This window comes from Corylus avellana, chromosome ca5 (assembly GCF_901000735.1).
Source record: "Corylus avellana chromosome ca5, CavTom2PMs-1.0".
Classification (NCBI taxonomy): Eukaryota; Viridiplantae; Streptophyta; class Magnoliopsida; order Fagales; family Betulaceae; genus Corylus; species Corylus avellana.
Window position 1 is genome coordinate 19,553,483 of NC_081545.1, and position 18,136 is coordinate 19,571,618.

Here is an 18,136-nt window from a genome sequence, read left to right on the forward strand (position 1 = left end):
AATACATAAGCATTAGGGTCGACTTTTAAAGTCGACCCTAATGATGTATCTTCAGCGTCCACTTAGAGTGGACGCTATTAGTTATCTATTTTATTTTATTTTATTTTTTTTTTTGATTTACTACTTACTCTTTAGGGTCGACTTTTGTCGACCCTAATAACTAACTATTAGGGTCGACGATGAAAGTCGACCCTATTGAGCTTTTATGTGATTTTGTTTTTTTTTTTTTTTCCCAGCTTATAGCGTCCACTTAAGTGGACGCTATTTGTTAATTATTAGGGTCGACTATTATGGACCCTAAAAGTTTTTTTTTCGCCGCTTAAATTTTTCCTGCCCCTCGGATAATTCCCGCGCGTGTATTAGGGTCGACTTATTAGCGTCCACTATAAAGTGGACGCTAATAGTCCAATTTTCGACCCATTATTAGCGTCCGCTATTAGGTGGACGCTAATACTGAACTATTAGGGGCGACTTTCAAAGTCGCCCCTAATAGTTGAGTATTAGGGGCGACTTTTTAGTCGCCCCTAATAAGTCGCCCCTAATGAACAACTTTCTTGTAGTGGCACTAGAGCAGCAGGACACGAGGAAAAACTCCTTTTCCACATCAGCTTAGGTTTTCAAAGTTCCAATTGGACTAGGACTTAGACCTGCGACTTTTTTAGGGTTTCTAGGGCTTTTAGGGTTTTTCTAAACCTATAAATAAACCTCTAGGCCTCTAGAAAAAAGGAGACCATTGAAGAGACAATTTCAAAGAGAATAATTTGGAGGATACTTCCAAGAGTCATTTTCGGTTCTTTCTTTTCCCTTTATTTTAATTATATGTAACTAACTCTTTAGTTAGGGGCTAGATTGAAGCCCTAACCATGTCTTTTTAGGATTTCAATATTGGTGCCTTTGCTACAATCATATTTTGGTATATTTAAATTGATTATTTTTTTATTAGTTGAATTCATCATATGAATGTGCCTGATCCACGTATGCATGTGATATGGACTTGTTATTTAAGTCAATTTGGATGACTGAGTCCTGGGCTTAATAGAGTAACAAAAGAACCCCATCACAGATTCTTGGATTAATCAACATGAAAAACTGAGAGTAGACACCCATGCCCTAGGCTTCATGTGTTTGTCGATTTTCATAGATTTATGCTTTCTTAAAGAACAACTTAGTAGACACCCATGCTAAATCCTTTAAGAAATAAAAGAATTAGAGTAGACACTTATACCTAATTCGTTGCTTAGGGAGATCCATAGCTTAAGGAGTATACACCCATACCCTTAGGTTGACAAGCATGAAATATACCAGTATAATTGGCACATTGGCATATTGTTATCTTAATTAGTCTGATTAGTGGTGGATGTCGAATCCCTAACACTTTCACTTATCTTTATCTCTTTTCATTATATCAATTTCGTGACAAATTTGGTATTTTAATTTGGAAAAACCGTTTTAAAAAAAAAAAAAAATCATCAATCCTCGTGGGAATGATCTCGTACTTGCATCCTATACTATCATTTTGATCTTATGCACTTACGAGTAAAATGTACCAAATATTCGCCTATTAATTTAGGTGAGTATTCGGCACAACAACTATGTTCCCAACCGTGGAGAATTAATATCATTCGCTTGAAACATAGCAAAATAAAGTCACCCACAATACGATGTTGGTGGGATAACATATGGTAAAAGGTGCAGTTAGATAAAATATTGACAAAAACATGCGCACGTAGAGCCGTGTCATGATTTGATGACGATTTAGAGATTTTACAGTTGATGGTTGGCTTGGAGAAAAATTATTGGTACCAAGGAATCATCTTCAACTAAGTTTATTACATTTTGATATTGTTATAGTATAATTAAGTGGGAGATGATGATGTGTAAAAGATGATCACACTATAACAAGTGTGGTCATTTCCACACTTTATTATCCCCATAAAGGTACATAATAACTTTTAGGGATAATTACCTTTTCCCCTATCAACTACAACGCATTGTCAATTTCCCCCATAAACTGTCAACCTTACTGCCCGACCCTATCATACGACCATTTTCTTCCAAAAACCCCCATTTTGTGAGTCAAACTCGTTAAATTGAATGGAATATTTTCTTTTAAATGTTAAATTTAATTAAAAGACAGAAATACTCCCAAATAAAAAATTAAAAATATATATAAATTAATTTTTTCATAAAAAATAAATTAATAAAAAAAAAAAAAAAGAAGAAAGTGACCATCATGGGTCACCCATCAATGTGGGTCACTTGTAGGGCTGGGCAAGAACCCATCCAACCCGCAAACCTGCCTCGATCCGCCTTGACCTGGTCAGATTTTAAGGGTGTTTTTGCAGATTCGGGTTGGATTTTATCCAACCCATGTGGGGCGGGGCGAGGCGGGTTGCGGGTATAGAATTTTTTCCTGCGGGTACCCGCCCAGCCCCACATAACTATAAAATCAAAAAACTCTAACCCTAATTCTCTATTCTGCCGTCGTCTGCTCTCTAGCCTCTCTAGCCTCTCTCCCTCTCTTACTCCACCTCCTCAGACCACAGGCTGCGTGCCACTCCCAACTCCACAGACCACGATCCAGGTTTTTTTTCTCTCTCTAGACCTCTTTCATGAATGGGAACCAAGAGATCTGTTTTATCATTATCTTAATCTGAATTATTCTTTGGTTTTATTTTCCATTGTTTATAGTCTTGTTTCTCGGGGTTCTGATGTAGGGTTGTGTTTGTTTAGGAGGAAAAGAATGCAGAAGAGACGAAAATGGAGGAGAAGAAACCATAGGAGAAGAAAGAAGAGAAACCAGCAGAGGAAAAGAAAGGAGAGGAAGCGAAGGATGGAAAAGAACCCAACCCACCCCGCAAAACCCAAACCTGAGTGGATATCACTTAATTTTCACAGGTAGCGGGTTGGATATTTCAAAACCTGCAGGGTGCGGGTCAGGTAGGAGAAAAGGCGGTTATCCGACCCGCGCTCACCCCTAGTCACTTATGACCCCGTGGGTCACTTGGTGATCCACGGGGGTCACAAAGTGACCCAACCGAGGTTCACTTGGTGACCTCATGTGTCACTTGGTGACCCACCGTGGGTCACAATGTGACCCGCAACTGAGAGGAAATTCCATATATATATATATATATGATATGAGCAGCATATATATATATAGTAATAATTTTTATTTGAGTAAAGTTAGTGGTGACGCTTCAGTCATTCTAAAAGCTTTTAACGTTTTTTTTTTTTTTTTTTTCTGGAAGGCATCTGAACGGAAGCGGTGTTAAAACTACAGATGAGCAAGCCCAGCAGAAAGTTTACCTATACGAAACTTCGACAACGGCTTTTAATACGCAGAAGCGTAATTACCCCTAACTTTTATGGAGGTTAAAAGAAAAAAGGTTGAAGAGTTGCATAGATTACATAATCATTTCTCCTTTTCTTCCACTTAATCCTTAATATTATGGATACAAAATTGGAGACAACATATTCACATCCCTTCAAAAAATCTCTTTCTCCAGTTTTAGAACTGAAATCTCAGATCTTCTTTCGATAATATTGTAGACTTTATCAAGTAAATTTATATGTGCATTTTACTAGCTACCTTTATCATCATAAGTAACCTTATCTTCAAATTTGTTTACAGCATCATAAATTCCAGCAATCACACCGACGCCATTGAAGAATCTGCTGACTCACCCTTTGCTGGGTTTGATGGTTTTTATTCACCTATTAATATAAATTTTACCCCAGAAAACAGTTGTACGGAGACTGATCTTCTACAATTTCTAGTGATCGCATGCAATTCTTTAAAGTAACCATTTTCTTAAAAAAAATAAATAACCAACAATTTTCAACGTACCATTTTTCCCTCTTCAATTTCTTGGAATTAAGATTCTCTTCACTTAATTATAATGGAGAGGTATTTTTGTTCTTTCAAAAAGTGAAAAGATAAAAATACCCATAACTATAACTAATTAGACGATCTGTTCCCAATTCTTTGGCCAAATACCTCTTAAGAATGATTCTCACCCAAAACAATTAATGGAGTAGTTGGTGCATCGATCACCTCCAAAATATGTTGTAGGGTTAGCAAATCACCCCCCAAAAGATCCTGAAGAATAGATCACCCAAAACAATTAATGGTGATGGATGACCAACCACTCTCCTGAAGTGCGTTCCAGACACCCTCACAAACTTATAAATTGCCAGAGCACTCCCACCTTATCTTGAGGTGGGCAACCGAACACCCTTTTTGAGCCTTCTCTTTTTTTCTAAGCATTTAGACCAAGGCAAAGTAAAATTATTTTTAGAAAATATTTTTCATATTTTCGGATATTTAGCGTAACAAAAAATAATAGTCAATGAAAAATATTTTCGGTTTGAAAGAAAAGCCTCTTTAATTTTTGGAAAATTGTTTCTATTTTTTAAAACCGTAAAATGTTCTCATTAATTCTTTGTACCAAAAAATGTTTCCAAGGAATCATAATTTTTACTGAAAACATTTTACGTCGAAATAAATGAAGCATAAGTTACCCTTTTATTAGAAATTATGAGGCATCTCAATCCAATTTCTACTTGTACTGCAAGGACCAAGGTTAACTTCTTAGATAAGCCTGCAGCTCATAGTGCTGGTATACGTATAGGCCTGGTCCTAGCCAATTAAAACCAATAAAGAACTCTCACCAAACTTCGTCAATTCAATTCCATTCACATCCTGACTTTTCTTATGCAGGAAATGAATAGAGTTTCTTCTAGCTGTCTCCAAATATTATTTATAATATCCCCATTTCCTTATCCGACCTGCAACTGAGCCACTAAGTTCAATGGCATTCATGTACATTTCAATTCAACTATTCTTAATTCAAATCCTAATACTAGTAGCCAAATCCAAAGCTAAAGTTCCTGCACTTATAGTGTTTGGAGACTCAACCGTGGATACAGGCAACAACAACCAAATTCCAACAATCGCCAAGAGTAATTTCGAGCCTTACGGTCGTGATTTTCTTGGCGGCCGCCCTACCGGACGGTTCTCCAATGGTCGCGTTGCTACTGACTTCTTCTCCGAGGCTTTTGGCATCAAGCCAACAGTACCTGCCTACTTGGATCCAACGTATAATATCTCAGATTTTGCTACTGGAGTTTGCTTTGCCTCTGCTGGAGCTGGCTATGACAATGCCACTTCTGATGTTCTGGTAAGTGTCAATATGATACACTTTTTATTTCATACCCTCTTACCATATTATCAGGTCTAAGGTTTGATTTTGATTGAATGCAAATAATTTCTTAGAGGAACACTTGCAAGCGAAAGTCTGTTCTTTACCTAATCAGTGTAGAGAGAGTGTTTTGAATGGTATCCCAAATATCTAGTGGAGGCGGAACCCTATATACCCCCAGTTATCGGAAAAAAAAAAAAAAAAAAAAATCTGCATGTTAAACGCAGGTTATGCACATGTAATTATTAGAACTTATAATTTAAAGAAGAGAGATGACAAGGAACAGAGACTCGAAGAATTAAGGTGGTTCGGCCTATAACCTACGTCCACATATCAAATCATTTTCATGATTATGTTTTTCCTTGATATTTTTGAGTGTGTACAATACTCTTATTTATAGAGAAAAAGTATAAACGTTACAAGTCTTTTCTGGTTTTACATTAACAACAATAAAGTTAATTTATCATTTATAACTCTTGTCTCTTGAGTTCTTGTCTTGACTCTTGATTTATTTGTCTCTTGAGTTATTGTAACTCTTGTCTCAATAGTAACAACTTAATTGCATGTTTCAGGGTGTGATACCACTGTGGAAGGAAGTAGAGTACTACAAGGAATACCAAAAGAAATTGAAAGAGTATGCTGGGGAGGAGAAGGCAAACGAAATAATAAGGGAGGCTTTATATTTGGTTAGTATTGGAACAAACGACTTCCTTGAGAACTATTACATATTCCCTGATCGAAAATCCCAGTTCACCATCAGACAATATGAAGATTTCCTCATAGGAATTGCCAGGAATTTCATCCAGGATCTTTATGGACTGGGAGCTCGGAAAATATACTTAGCTGGGGTTCCTCCAATGGGGTGTTTGCCATTGGAGAGGACCATGAATATCATGGATTTTCATGGTTGTGTGGAGGAATTCAACAATCTGGCCTTGGATTTTAATGGGAAATTGGAGGGCTTGGTGGCAAAGCTGAGCAAGGAGCTTCCTGACCTTGTACTGTTATTTGCAGATATATATAGCATTTTGCAGCAAATCATTACAAGACCTTCAAAATATGGTAAGTTTGGATGGGCATTTCTTTCATTAATTCTTCCACTTTCACATCATACTATAAACTACCTTCTATAACTTCATAACCCAGAATGAACGCACTCTCTAAGAATGCGTTTGTCACTGTGATTTTATATATTAAAAATGTAATTTTAAATTTATCCCAAAAAAATATATCATTTGAAAGCACGTTTTTAAAAAATTTGTGATTTCAAAATACATATAATAAGGAATTCATTTTTAAAACACCCGATTTTAAAGGTTAAATTGTACTTTTAAAACAAACCTACAATTTTACCATTTTTTAATATCGCATTTTAAAATCACACATTTCTAAATTACATGTTTAGAAATTGCAATCTCAAATGAACTAGTCCTAGTACTAGCTGGGTTAAACCTAAAAGCTTCCCAAATTCAATGAGCTGCTATGAGAAAAGAACAACGAGCATGCAGATCTTCTCGGCCAATTACTGGGCTATTTGGCAAAAGCCGCTAAAAGGTTCCATACTATTCATCAATTTTTTCAACTCCCAATGTTCTTACTTTTTACATTAAATCAATCACTTTTTATTATTATTCAAATAAAAAAATTACTACCAAAAAAAAAAAAATTACTTTTTCATACTTTACATTCTTACTTTTTTTCTCCCAATAAAGTCTTACTACAGTTCCACCGATGGTACAGCTAAATAATATTGCGGTACGCGATCACATCGTACGTATCGAGAAAAATTTGCATTTGCATATGATAAACATGTGGTATAATTTGAGAGGCCTTTGTTCCTAGCACATAAGATTTTCCCACTTCCACCGTTTAACTGTTTAACCAAAATGAGATCCAGACAAGACGAGTAACAGTAGGGACCTTTTTTTCATCCTCCTAAAGCTGATGTGGCTTTCAAAATCACCATTGGATCAAAATTCAAGTATAATTCATATAAAATTTAATGGTGATTTTAAAAGCTACATCAGCTTTAAGAAGATAAAAAGATGGTTTCTAGCATTACTTAGACAAGACATAAGGCTATTAATTATGTTAATTATGTTAATTAAGATAAATATCAAGTCATAATAAATAAGATTTAAAAGGAAAAAAGACTTGTTTTCTTTGCTTTTCTTTTCTTTTCTTTTTCTCTGGTAGAATAATTTATATGGATTCAACTTAATTTTCTGTCTGGTTGGTACGAGGCAGGCAATGGAAAACAAATTCCCTGGTCTATTTGTGGTCCTCTTTTTTTTGGTCGGAAACAAGTCGAAAGAATGATATTAATGCAATTGCAGTTGCAATTAATATGATATTAATGCAATTTGCAATCAAAATTATTAAAGTCAAAATTCAATAAATCACTTCATATTTGAGAGGATTAGAAAAAGTAAAAATAATAAATCTAATCCACTTTTTAGAATTACTCGATATTTTCTGTCCTTTTCAGCAATATTTTTATAACAATTGACCATTGGAGAACTATTTGGTGTTGATTATCAGGAATGGAGGTGGTAGAAGTGGGATGCTGTGGCACAGGGAGATTTGAGATGAGCTACCTCTGCGATCCACAAAGTCCACTTACGTGCACAGATGCAAATAAATATGTGTTTTGGGATGCTTTCCATCCTTCAGAGAAAACAAGCCAGATAATCTCCAATCATTTATTTAAAAAGGGTCTAGCAAAGTTTCTTTGACATGTTGTAATGTATCATCTCTGCTTCTCAAGCTGTACACTTGAATTTCCCTTTCCACTATTTTATTTTTTTCTTTTTTTGGTGCAAGCTCAGCTCACTGAATATTTCCAGATATGGCACATCTCCAAGTTTATGGGAGGTGTTTGGAGAAAAATAGGAATGAATGCGGGTGTTACATTCTTGGGTTATGTTTACTGCTTAGGAGTCTTGGTATTGTTATTTAATTAGGAGTCATATTAGGTTGGGTTGTCATATGGAAGTCCTACTTCATGTAGGGCTCTATTTTCTATTGTAGTCCAATCTTTTAAATATGCATTATTATGGAATAAAATTAACAAATTCTTATTTTCTCAGAGTAGGGAAGTTAAGGAGAAACCATCCTAATAATTTTCCAATTCAGAAACTGGTTACGCATTCAATCTCCTAAGAACGTAACAATGTCGTATCAGAGTTGGACATGTCAGACCAACGTTTTGAATGGTTAGTCTGAAATGGGATCGATGAGGTGCGAGATGTGTAAATTAATTAAAGGACTGAGTGCACAACTCAATCAGGTGCTATTGAAGAAAAGAACATGCTAGGCTATGAGCAGCCATGCACAAACGGTACGATTACCGTATTCATGTAATACTCCGACCTTTAATCTAGATTAAGTATGTTCTAATTGGTATACGAGAGTGACAGAATTGATTATAAGTGTGAGGAGGAGGTAGAATTTTGGACTTCTGCCTAGATGAACGTTTGATGTAAGATTCGATTGTTCGAAGTTGAATTCAAACTATTAAAGGGGAACGTTCGAGGTTGGACTCGAACGTTCAATTAAAAAAAAAGTTTATGGACACTTTAGCCCTATTGCTCGCTCTAACTCTCCTATAAAAAGAACCTTACAGACCTAAGCCTATATTCGATTGTCACGGCCTTTTTCATGGCCATCGGGGACTCAAATGGGGTAGACCAATTTTCTGGCCCATTCTCAATAGTTTTAGGATCTATTTGCACTATATTGGTTGGTTTCTTTGGGTGTTTATTGCATTGTCCACCCTTTTTTCTTTTCTTTTTTTAATGTATTTCTCATTGCCCTCCTCCCTTTTCACTTGCCTTTTTAAAAATTAAAAAAAAAAAAAAAAACAAAAACAAAAACAAAAACAAAAAGTTTGTTTAGGATTGCATTAAGGAGCTTAAAGTACTTTGAATACATTAAAAGTAAAAAGTTGTACAAGACAAAAAAGTTAGTCTATGTGGAAAAAATTTTCCAAAAAAACTATTTTTTAGTTTAAAAGTTCTAATTCTACAAACCATGGTCAAAATGTTTTGTAATTTTTTTTTTTTTTTTTTTTGTGAATGAAAAAAAATTTTGAACAAAAATTCATTAAAAATATTAAAAACTATACTAACGAAATAAATAAATAATTTAACAAAATTTAATAATTGTTTTAACATATAAATGTAACATACAATTTATTTTGTCACGCCAATAATTAATTTATTTAATTGTCTTCGGATTTGATCTTCATCACTAAGATAGTAATGATATTTTTCTTTTTAAAAGCAAGGATCTAACGGCATATTTGTTAAATCTATCTCGACACAAGCTCGTATAGAATTTGATTGAAGTCAATGGAATCATTGTTGTACTCCATAATCTTAAGTAATTACAATTATATATTTCTTACAATTAAAAACTTAACAAAAACTATACATATTCATAAATATTTAATTTATTTAAGCAATTTAAATATAAAATTTTAATTACGTAACTGAAATTTTAAAAAAAAAAAATGGAGAAATTATCAAAAAGCAATTGATTTGTATTGTTGAACAGCTTGAAGAAAAGAAAAAAAATAAATAAATAAATAGCATACCGAAAGAATGACTTCAGAGTTTCACAAAAGTCGAAATCATAATTCGCAATTTCACTTTTCAATGTCAATGTCCTTTGTCTCTTACTCTCGACCTTTTCTTCTCGATCGAAACAATATATATATATACACTAGGCTTTTGTTTTAAAAGTTGCATTAAGTTTTTTTTTTTTTTTTTTTTTTTCAAGTAAAATTGCCTTTAGTTGGTTTAGACTTTGAAAAGTCTTTGGAAAGGGAGCTACTAATTAAGATGCAGATATTTTAATCATACTTGATTATACAAAATAGGCCTTTGGCGTATCTTAAATAAGCTAACATGGCAAACATGCCACTGGCCTCTTCACAGAAAGAGATTTCCTTCATCATGTAAGTAACCTACAAGACTTAATAGCTACATAAGTCTTAATAAGTAAATTTCACAGTTAAGTATGGAATGAGCCAGTTATTTATGAATGGAAATAAGCGAGCATTTTCAAGTAAGAAATTAAATGAAGTATTGTCTATGTTATTACACCATAAGAATATAGTTTTATTTTGATAATAAGTAAGTGTAATTCCAGCGATAATCGCCTACAAATTTTAATGCAGAAAAACTAATGCCAACTGACAAAGGATTTGAATTCCCTCTTTAAAAAAATAAATAAATAAATAAATAAAAAAGAGATTTCTCACAATGTTTCATGTGATCACCTAATGTATTAAGGTTTTATTTCGACCGATGATAAGTTTTACTCTTTGATACAGCAAAGCAACTTACATGAAGCATCTGAATCCACAATTCCCTCCGAATTTAGAATCAGAGTCTAAAGCAATCTTTTAAGGAGTTATGTACCTTAGGTCTCAACACTTACACGACGCCACTTGATCAAGGTAAATCACCAAGATTCGATGTTTAACAGTCTTACTGAAAATAGAATTGCATCAATTCCATTTATTGACTGTAAATTTTCTATCTTTAAAAATACAAGAATTATGGACTTAGACCTTGTATGATAACCATGTTACTCACACTCATAGTCATATTCAATGTTATCCTACAACCTTTCACATGCATAATGAACTATTGGTAATATGCATGTAAAAGATATTTTAAATGTCATATGCTCAAAATAATTTAATCAGTGAATAAACATATATTCATTAGAAACATTAAATGTTATCAGGGATATAAAATCACCGATGTGATTTGGGGCATAATCCCCAACATATCAAACACTATCGCCTCTCTCTCCCCAAGATCCTCTTCTCTCACCAACAACACTAAGCCCACAAAATCAGAACCAAAAAAATAGGAAACAAAAAACGAACTTATCGTCATGGATTTTCGGAGGTTTGGAAAAAGGTGAGCTTTTGGTGTTGGAAACAAATACATATGCTGCCCTTGCTGCTGGCATCTTCAAATTTCTGATCGATGGTGTTAAAGATACAATAAAAAAAAATTAGGAAAACTTCACTTTACTCTGAATTGTCATCACTTTTGCAATGTCCTTCTAAAGTTCAATTTTTCGCCATTCTATTAACTTTTCAGTTAACGTTTTCCAAAATACTCCCATATGTTTTAGGAAAAAAAAAATTGCAAAGATTAATGTGTTTGTTTGAATTTAACGGTATTTGCAAAAATACCAATGCCTCAATGTTTGAAAAAAGAAATTCTAAAAAAAATGGTATATTTTGAAAATTTTGTTGGGATTTAACAGAAAATCCTAACGAATAGGGACATTGAAAAAAATTATAAGTTTGATACACTAAATTGAGATGTTTTGAACTTTAAAGCATTGCAAAGGGAGTGACAGTTTAAGAGGATAAATGAAATTTTCCAAAAAAATTTAGTGTCAATAGTGAATATGTAACAAAATAATTGGAAAAAGTTAAAAAGGCCTAATTTGTTGGAAATGAAAAATGGCTCATTCATCATTAGTTATTCGAGACGCTCGGGTAGGCAATCCAAATCCGCACTTCACTTGAATAAGTTGCAATATTATAATTGTAACGATCCAAGGAAAAGCGCTAGTCACATCTGTGCTATTACTTCAAAAGAACTAGTCAATTTAGAGTTTTCCTAGAATTTATTATAAAGCTCAGTTTCACCTAGTAACTAGGCAATGTAGGACTTAACACCCATGACTATCTCTATAAACCATCCACTCTATGTGGGCTTCTTCTCATCTTCCCAATATGAGATCGGGATGTTACAATAATCCATAAACAAACAAGTAGCCATAAAATATGACAATAAATTTTTGTGCAATATGATAACTAATTAAAGGGATGTTTTACGTAAAAAGCTGGGTGATGCTTTACGTAAAAGACAAACACCAAAATAACTCCATATTTTATATGGGAGTAGGATTTGAAATCCTATCTCTAAGGGCTTTTGATAATAAATTAGCAAATTGGCAGAAAAGCCTTCAACCACGACCGCCCAACATATAATATGATTATCTCTAATAAAAAAAAATCAAGAAAGTAATCAACATTCAATAACTTCTGTCTTCTAAACATCTTATAATTATCATAATTTTTACAAAAGAACATACAAAAATTCATAGCAATAAAATCTTATTCAAATATTTTCAGTAAATTCCAGAATTTATTATTCCTATTTGGAGTTGATATAAACCATTGCCCACACCAGATTGGCATTATTCTTGCAGCAATTGCTCATGCAGCAGCAGTTTCAGGGGTTCGTTTGGCTTCCAGTGTTTTCTCATACTCTTCAATGGATTTGAAGAGCTCCGAGAAGTTTCCCTTCCCAAATCCCCCGCATCCACCCTTTTGGTATTCCTTCCCTTCTTCGTCCTTGAGTATGCACCCTACTCTTTGGATTATCTCTACGAACAGGGTTGGCCTGAAAATATGAAATCAGTCAAACAAATTCGTCAAATATGTTAATTTTTTTTTTTTTTTATGCAAATTATTAATTTCTGCTACAAAATTAGCATACCGATCTCCAACGGGCTTGGTGAAGATCTGAAGCAAGGTGCCCTGTTCGTCCCTATCCACCAAAATCCCCAATTCCTCGCATTCCTTGATCTGCTCATCGGTCAACACGTCTCCAGCCCGATTCTTCAGATTCTTGTAGTACGTCGGCGGCGGCGACGGCATGAACTCGAAGCCACCGACCCCACTGCGCTTCCTCATCTCCCTCAGCGTTCTGAAGATGTCCGAGGACATCAGCGCCAAGTGCTGCACCCCGGCTCCCTCGTTGTGCTCCAGGTATGTTTGAATCTGACTCTTCCGCTTTGTTCCGTGCACCGGCTCGTTCATCGGCAACAGAACCATTTCGTCGTTGTTTCCCAAAACCACCGAGTTTAACCCGCTCTCGCTCGTTCCGATGTCCTCCGCCGTGAACTCAGCGAACTCGTGGAATCCGGTGAAGCTTTTCACGTAGGAGACGGCCGCAGATAGGTCCGGCACGTTGCCCACGGCGTGGTCCAGCCGTCGGATCCCGAAGTCCAACGGGTAGGAAGAGAGCTCGTCCACGGGTTCGAATTTGGGCAAGAACCAGGAGTCTGGGTCCGGGGAGTCTTGGGGGTTCGGGTTGGAGCTGTTGTAGCTCACGTAGCGCAAAACGACGTCTCCGTAGAGGTGGACCTCGGCGAGGGTGGTGCGGCCGTCGAGGACGACCGGCGGGGACGCGGGCCTGGCGCCGTGGGAGATGCTGGTGTGGAAGGCGGCTTCGGCGTCGTCCACCTCGACGGCGATGGCGCGGACGCCGAGTCCGTGCGTGGAGGCGAAGGCGCAGCTGGCGGCGTGGTCGAAGCTGGGGATTGAGGAGGTGGCGGTAGGGCCCACGCTCTCCATGGCGGCTATGGATGGCGAGTAGGGGGCGGTGAAGAGGAAGCACAGGTTGCCGGAGCGGATGAGATAGGAGGCGTGGGTCAGATTGCCCGTGGACAGATCCGACTTGGCCACGATGGGCATGCCCAGCCCCCAAGAGAACCGCCGGGCGGTGTTGGTGGCGTCGGTGCACCAGAACTCCACGTGGTGGAAGCGCTTCACACCGAACTTGTCGGACCTCGGGTTGGTCCGGACGAAGTTGGAGAAGCCTACGAGCTTGAACCCGTCGCCCGGAGGTCCGTTTTTGTTGGTGACATAGTCGTGACCCATGGCTGCAAAGGTTGTGGGTGAGAGTAGGTGGGAGGAGAAAGGTGGGGAAGTGGCTTAATATAGATCCACGTGAAGGGGGTAGGGATATGCCGTGTCGGGATAAAATAGGTGGGAATGAGGTGGCATATTTATCGGCATCTATAAAATCAAAATCAAAACCAAACAGCATTACCGAAACTGAAAGGTTCAGAAACTCTTTTAAAAATATATATATATATTTCAGAAACGAGACCTACACAGGAAGGAACCCATTTCTGACTTACAGTAACATATTAATTAACAATGAAAATCCATTTCATTAATCGTGTCAGCATCTACAAAGGCTTGTTTTTCAGATTTTCAGATTTGTATGCTATGGATGAAGTAGAATCTCTCAATTTCATTTCAACGGTATAATATTCAATTAGTTATAATGAAATAATATTTTTATTTTTTTAATATTTTTATCTCCTTAAAAAATAAAAAAATAAAAATATTATTTCACTATAACTTACGAGATATTATCCAATTCATTTAAATTAGAAAGAATCATATTCTAATATTATTAATGTCATTTTTAAATTATCAATTGTTGCGGAGTTCTCTTATAAACTATTAATAATGTCAATAATATTCTTCTGAGCCAACAAAAAGATAAAAATAATTCTAAAATTTTTCTAATAAAACAAAAGTAGCTTTATAAATTCAAATTAAAAAAAAAAAATGAAGGTGGTTCGAAAACTTATCCAACCCGTGGCCCGGCCACCACGTGTTGAGGGTAGTTCTGTCACCAATGGGAGTTTTTGTTTTATTTATGTTTCTTTTTCTTTTTTTCGTTTTATTTTGTTTTATTTACGTTGACTGTATTTATTAAAGTTTTGAAGTTGGCATTATTTCTTTGTTAAGCATTTAATTAAGGGTTAAATAGTCCATATCCCCTTAGGGTTTTTCAACTTTATATTTTTCACTCATGTGGTTTCATTTTTATCACAGGAAGTCCCTGCGGTTTTGATAAGTGACCAAGTTAGTTCATCCGTTAGTTGACCGTTAGGACTGACACGTGGACCAATCAGACATCGACACGTGGCACATATTTAATTTTTTAAAAAAAAAAAAATTAAAAAAAAATGTTTTTTTTTTTAATTAAAAAAATGTTTTTTTTTAAAAAAAAAAAAATTGAGGGGCCATTTGGGGGTGGCTCAGCAGGGGCCACCCCCAATTTTTTTCCGTTTCTTTTTTTTTTCTTTTTTTTTTTAAATACATTTTTTTTAATTTTAAAAAAAAAATTAATATGTGCCACATGTCGACGTCTGATTGGTCCACGTGTCAGTCCTAACGGATGGACTAATTTGGTCACTTATCAAAACCACTAGGACCTCCTGTGATAAAAATGAAACCACTGAAGAAAAAAAATAAAGTTGAAAAACCCTAAGGGGATATGGAGTATTTAACCCTTTAATTAAATATTTTAGCTAATTGCCAAACGTCTATGAGAACAACTATTTTAAGTAATAGTTAATACTCTTTTGATAAGAATTATTTAATACTATGTTGAAAAGTGTTTTTCTATATGATTTTGAAGAAAAAGTCAGTGTTAAAAGAAAATGAAGTTAACTCAACTGTCTTATGGTTAATGATCTTTTTATTGAGCATTTTTCACTCAACCTTACTATGTTTTGTTTTTATTTTTTATTTTTTATTTTTTTGTGAGTACATCGTAAAACAACAAACAACGAGAACAAAAACAACAAACTAGAGAAGCAATAAAAAGTCTGGAGAATCCTTCCCACTAGTAATAGGTACTGAGAGTGAAGGAAAAGGGTAATAGGGAATGCAGCCATAAAATTTTTTGCCCGCGGCCCAATGTGCTGCATAATTGGTGTTGTTAGACATTAATGCTAGTTATACCAAATGTTTCCGCATTTAATTTTATTTAATTTTCGTTTGGGTAATGCCCCCAACCTATTAGAGCTAGGTTTGTTAACTTTCTTTTTTTTTTTTTTTTTTTGACATATCTGCACAAGAGGTGGGAGAGAGATGGATAAGTTTTCTCATTCTTTGTTTATTTTCTCCTTACACATCTTTGGGCAAAGTATTTAAGGGTTTCACTTTTCCATTATTTTCAACCGTAGAAATTTCCATAACATGAAATCTTTATTTAAATAAAACCTTCTCAATCTAGGAATCTTCCAAAAGGATAAACTTCTTCAAACTGGAATATCTTTCATTTGGAACATAAATGAAACTAAAGAGTTATACCCATAAAAGATTGAGTGACAAAAAATAAATTTTCGAGTTTTAAAAGCTTCTGATGGAAACTTTTCATATAACACAATCACTTGCAGTAAGCATAGGAATAACATAACATAATCATTTTACATAAAGCAAATAAATAGTTTTATATTAAAATCATGCAATTAAATAATGCTTAGAAAGGGTTAAGAATTTCCCAAGTAAAGTCTTCAAAGAGCCACTTAAACCTCTCTAACCTAAACGTAATGTAACATTGTTTTAGAACATTGGTAAGAATGAATTTAATGATCATGCATGAATTATGATTGTGACCTAAGCCAAATCCTTCCTAGGCACTTTTAAGCCCGTCACGAAGGGCTAATTTACAATTTAAGGCAGAAGTGTCACAGTTTAGTTACTTTAGATAAAATGTAGAGGATCGATTGTGAATGCTTCAAGGGCTTGATATCAATTTTACGAGTAATGTTAGAAGTCTGTCTTGTGTCATTCTTGTATCGGTCTAAAAATAATGTGACTTTTAAAATTACCATTGAACTTGTGATAAATCATTATTGATAATTCAATCAAATAGTGATTTTTAAAGCCATGTTTTTTTTAGAGGGACACAAGAGGAACTTCTAGAACCAAATGTGGTAATGAACAATTGAAACTTAATTCTAATTAAATACTGAACTTGAAACTCAGGTAAAGAAAAATTACAAATGACTGATTTCAAAGGAACAATAAGATAGGATAATTATTTGGCTAATTCCAGGATGTCAAGGCCTCCCAAAAGTCTAATGAAATTTGCTAATCAAGATCTTTTTTTATTTTGGTTCCCCACGTCTTACTTCTAAATAAACCTATTACGATTCTAAAAAAAAAACCCAAAATCAGGCTCAATCGTAACAAACTCATCCAACCAGTTAATTTCATATTTTTGAATTCGAACTTCAACGGCCCAAAGATTCGGCCCATGCATTTTTCCCTCCAAAGCCACGTGCCCCATTTGGTCCGCTCGAACAAGTCATAAAGAGAAATGTTAGGGATCTAATGACTCTGCAAAGTTAATAGATTGATCATTAGATTTATGAAATTCACCATTGACTCCGCAAATCTAATGATTAATTTATAAAATGAGATGGGCCAAATATAAAGAAAATATTATCTCATAATCTACTGGTCATTCCAGCAAAGGACATATAAATCATATATAAGATTCTTGCCTCTCCTCAGCCGTCCGATCTTGCCTTTCAATAGCAGCCGTTCTTTAGTTATTTCTTCGTATTAATTGGCAAAAAAGTCATGTCCTTTTGCTTCAGTTATTCATTCCAATTTGTCAATTTGAACAATTCCTTCCAAAATAATATTATATTTTTGGAATCAAAGGGTTGCCTTAGCCTCGTTAACAGTAAGGTTAAGAGAAGGCCCCTTTTCTTGTCTTGTCCATGTGTGAATGGTATTTTCATATCCCACTCGTTATCATAAATTCTTATTTAATAGTCGCATCAAATTTGAGTTTGAGCAAGTTTGGTGGTGGTGGTGTTCACTGTTGGGGGCTTTGGATGAGGCTTCAAAAGAGCTAAGCAATTTGCTTTGTGCTTCTTATATGTTCTTGTGGCCTGTTTTGCCATCGTTGTCATGGATTTTCCACCCTAGAATTATAGTCATACATAAAAACCAGAAGTAGCAATTTAGGTTATAGATATGGGTGATGATTTGGGTTCATGGGTAGGGTTTGTGTCATGTTGAGTCGTGGTATACAACTATATACGTCAATTCAAACACAACCCATTTCATTAATTATGTTAAAGCTCTCAACTCTTCATTTAACTAAAGAAGTGACACGACAACGCTGACAATAATGAAGCTCTTATTCAAATTGGAATGAATAACTAAGCAGTTATAGATGAGCCTATAATATACAAATATTGACTTATCTAAAGCTAGGGTTGAAAAAAAAAAAAAAAGCCTATATAAATGCTAACAAAACAATAAAGTAAATAATGGCCAACTC

The 18,136-nt window shown here is 35.1% G+C and overlaps 2 protein-coding genes across 2 annotated transcripts; one reads left to right on the forward strand and one right to left on the reverse strand.

Annotated features, from left to right (window-relative positions):
* The first annotated feature begins 4,806 nt into the window (after positions 1-4,806).
* LOC132182560 (GDSL esterase/lipase At2g42990-like) lies at positions 4,807-8,120 on the forward strand. The gene is made up of 3 exons (XM_059595843.1): positions 4,807-5,183; positions 5,777-6,266; positions 7,746-8,120. Exons 1-3 carry the CDS (start codon positions 4,815-4,817, stop codon positions 7,937-7,939), a joined length of 1,053 nt encoding a protein of 350 aa, XP_059451826.1. The 5' UTR covers positions 4,807-4,814; the 3' UTR covers positions 7,940-8,120.
* A 4,126-nt stretch (positions 8,121-12,246) lies between these two features.
* LOC132180994 (4-hydroxyphenylpyruvate dioxygenase) lies at positions 12,247-13,978 on the reverse strand. The gene is made up of 2 exons (XM_059594026.1): positions 12,743-13,978; positions 12,247-12,646 (listed from the first exon to the last, which is right to left on the reverse strand). The coding sequence occupies exons 1-2, from the start codon at positions 13,906-13,908 to the stop codon at positions 12,460-12,462; spliced, it is 1,353 nt and encodes a 450-aa protein (XP_059450009.1). The 5' UTR covers positions 13,909-13,978; the 3' UTR covers positions 12,247-12,459.
* Between the last annotated feature and the right edge of the window lie 4,158 nt (positions 13,979-18,136).

Coding starts and splice junctions, on each gene's coding strand:
- LOC132182560 (XM_059595843.1), top strand. CDS start 4,815: ATGGCATTCATGTACATTTCAATTCAACTATTCTTAATTCAAATCCTA. Junction 5,184..5,776: donor ATGCCACTTCTGATGTTCTG/GTAAGTGTCAAT, acceptor TGCATGTTTCAG/GGTGTGATACCACTGTGGAA. Junction 6,267..7,745: donor TACAAGACCTTCAAAATATG/GTAAGTTTGGAT, acceptor GTTGATTATCAG/GAATGGAGGTGGTAGAAGTG.
- LOC132180994 (XM_059594026.1), bottom strand. CDS start 13,908: ATGGGTCACGACTATGTCACCAACAAAAACGGACCTCCGGGCGACGGG. Junction 12,647..12,742: donor ACCAAGCCCGTTGGAGATCG/GTATGCTAATTT, acceptor TCATATTTTCAG/GCCAACCCTGTTCGTAGAGA.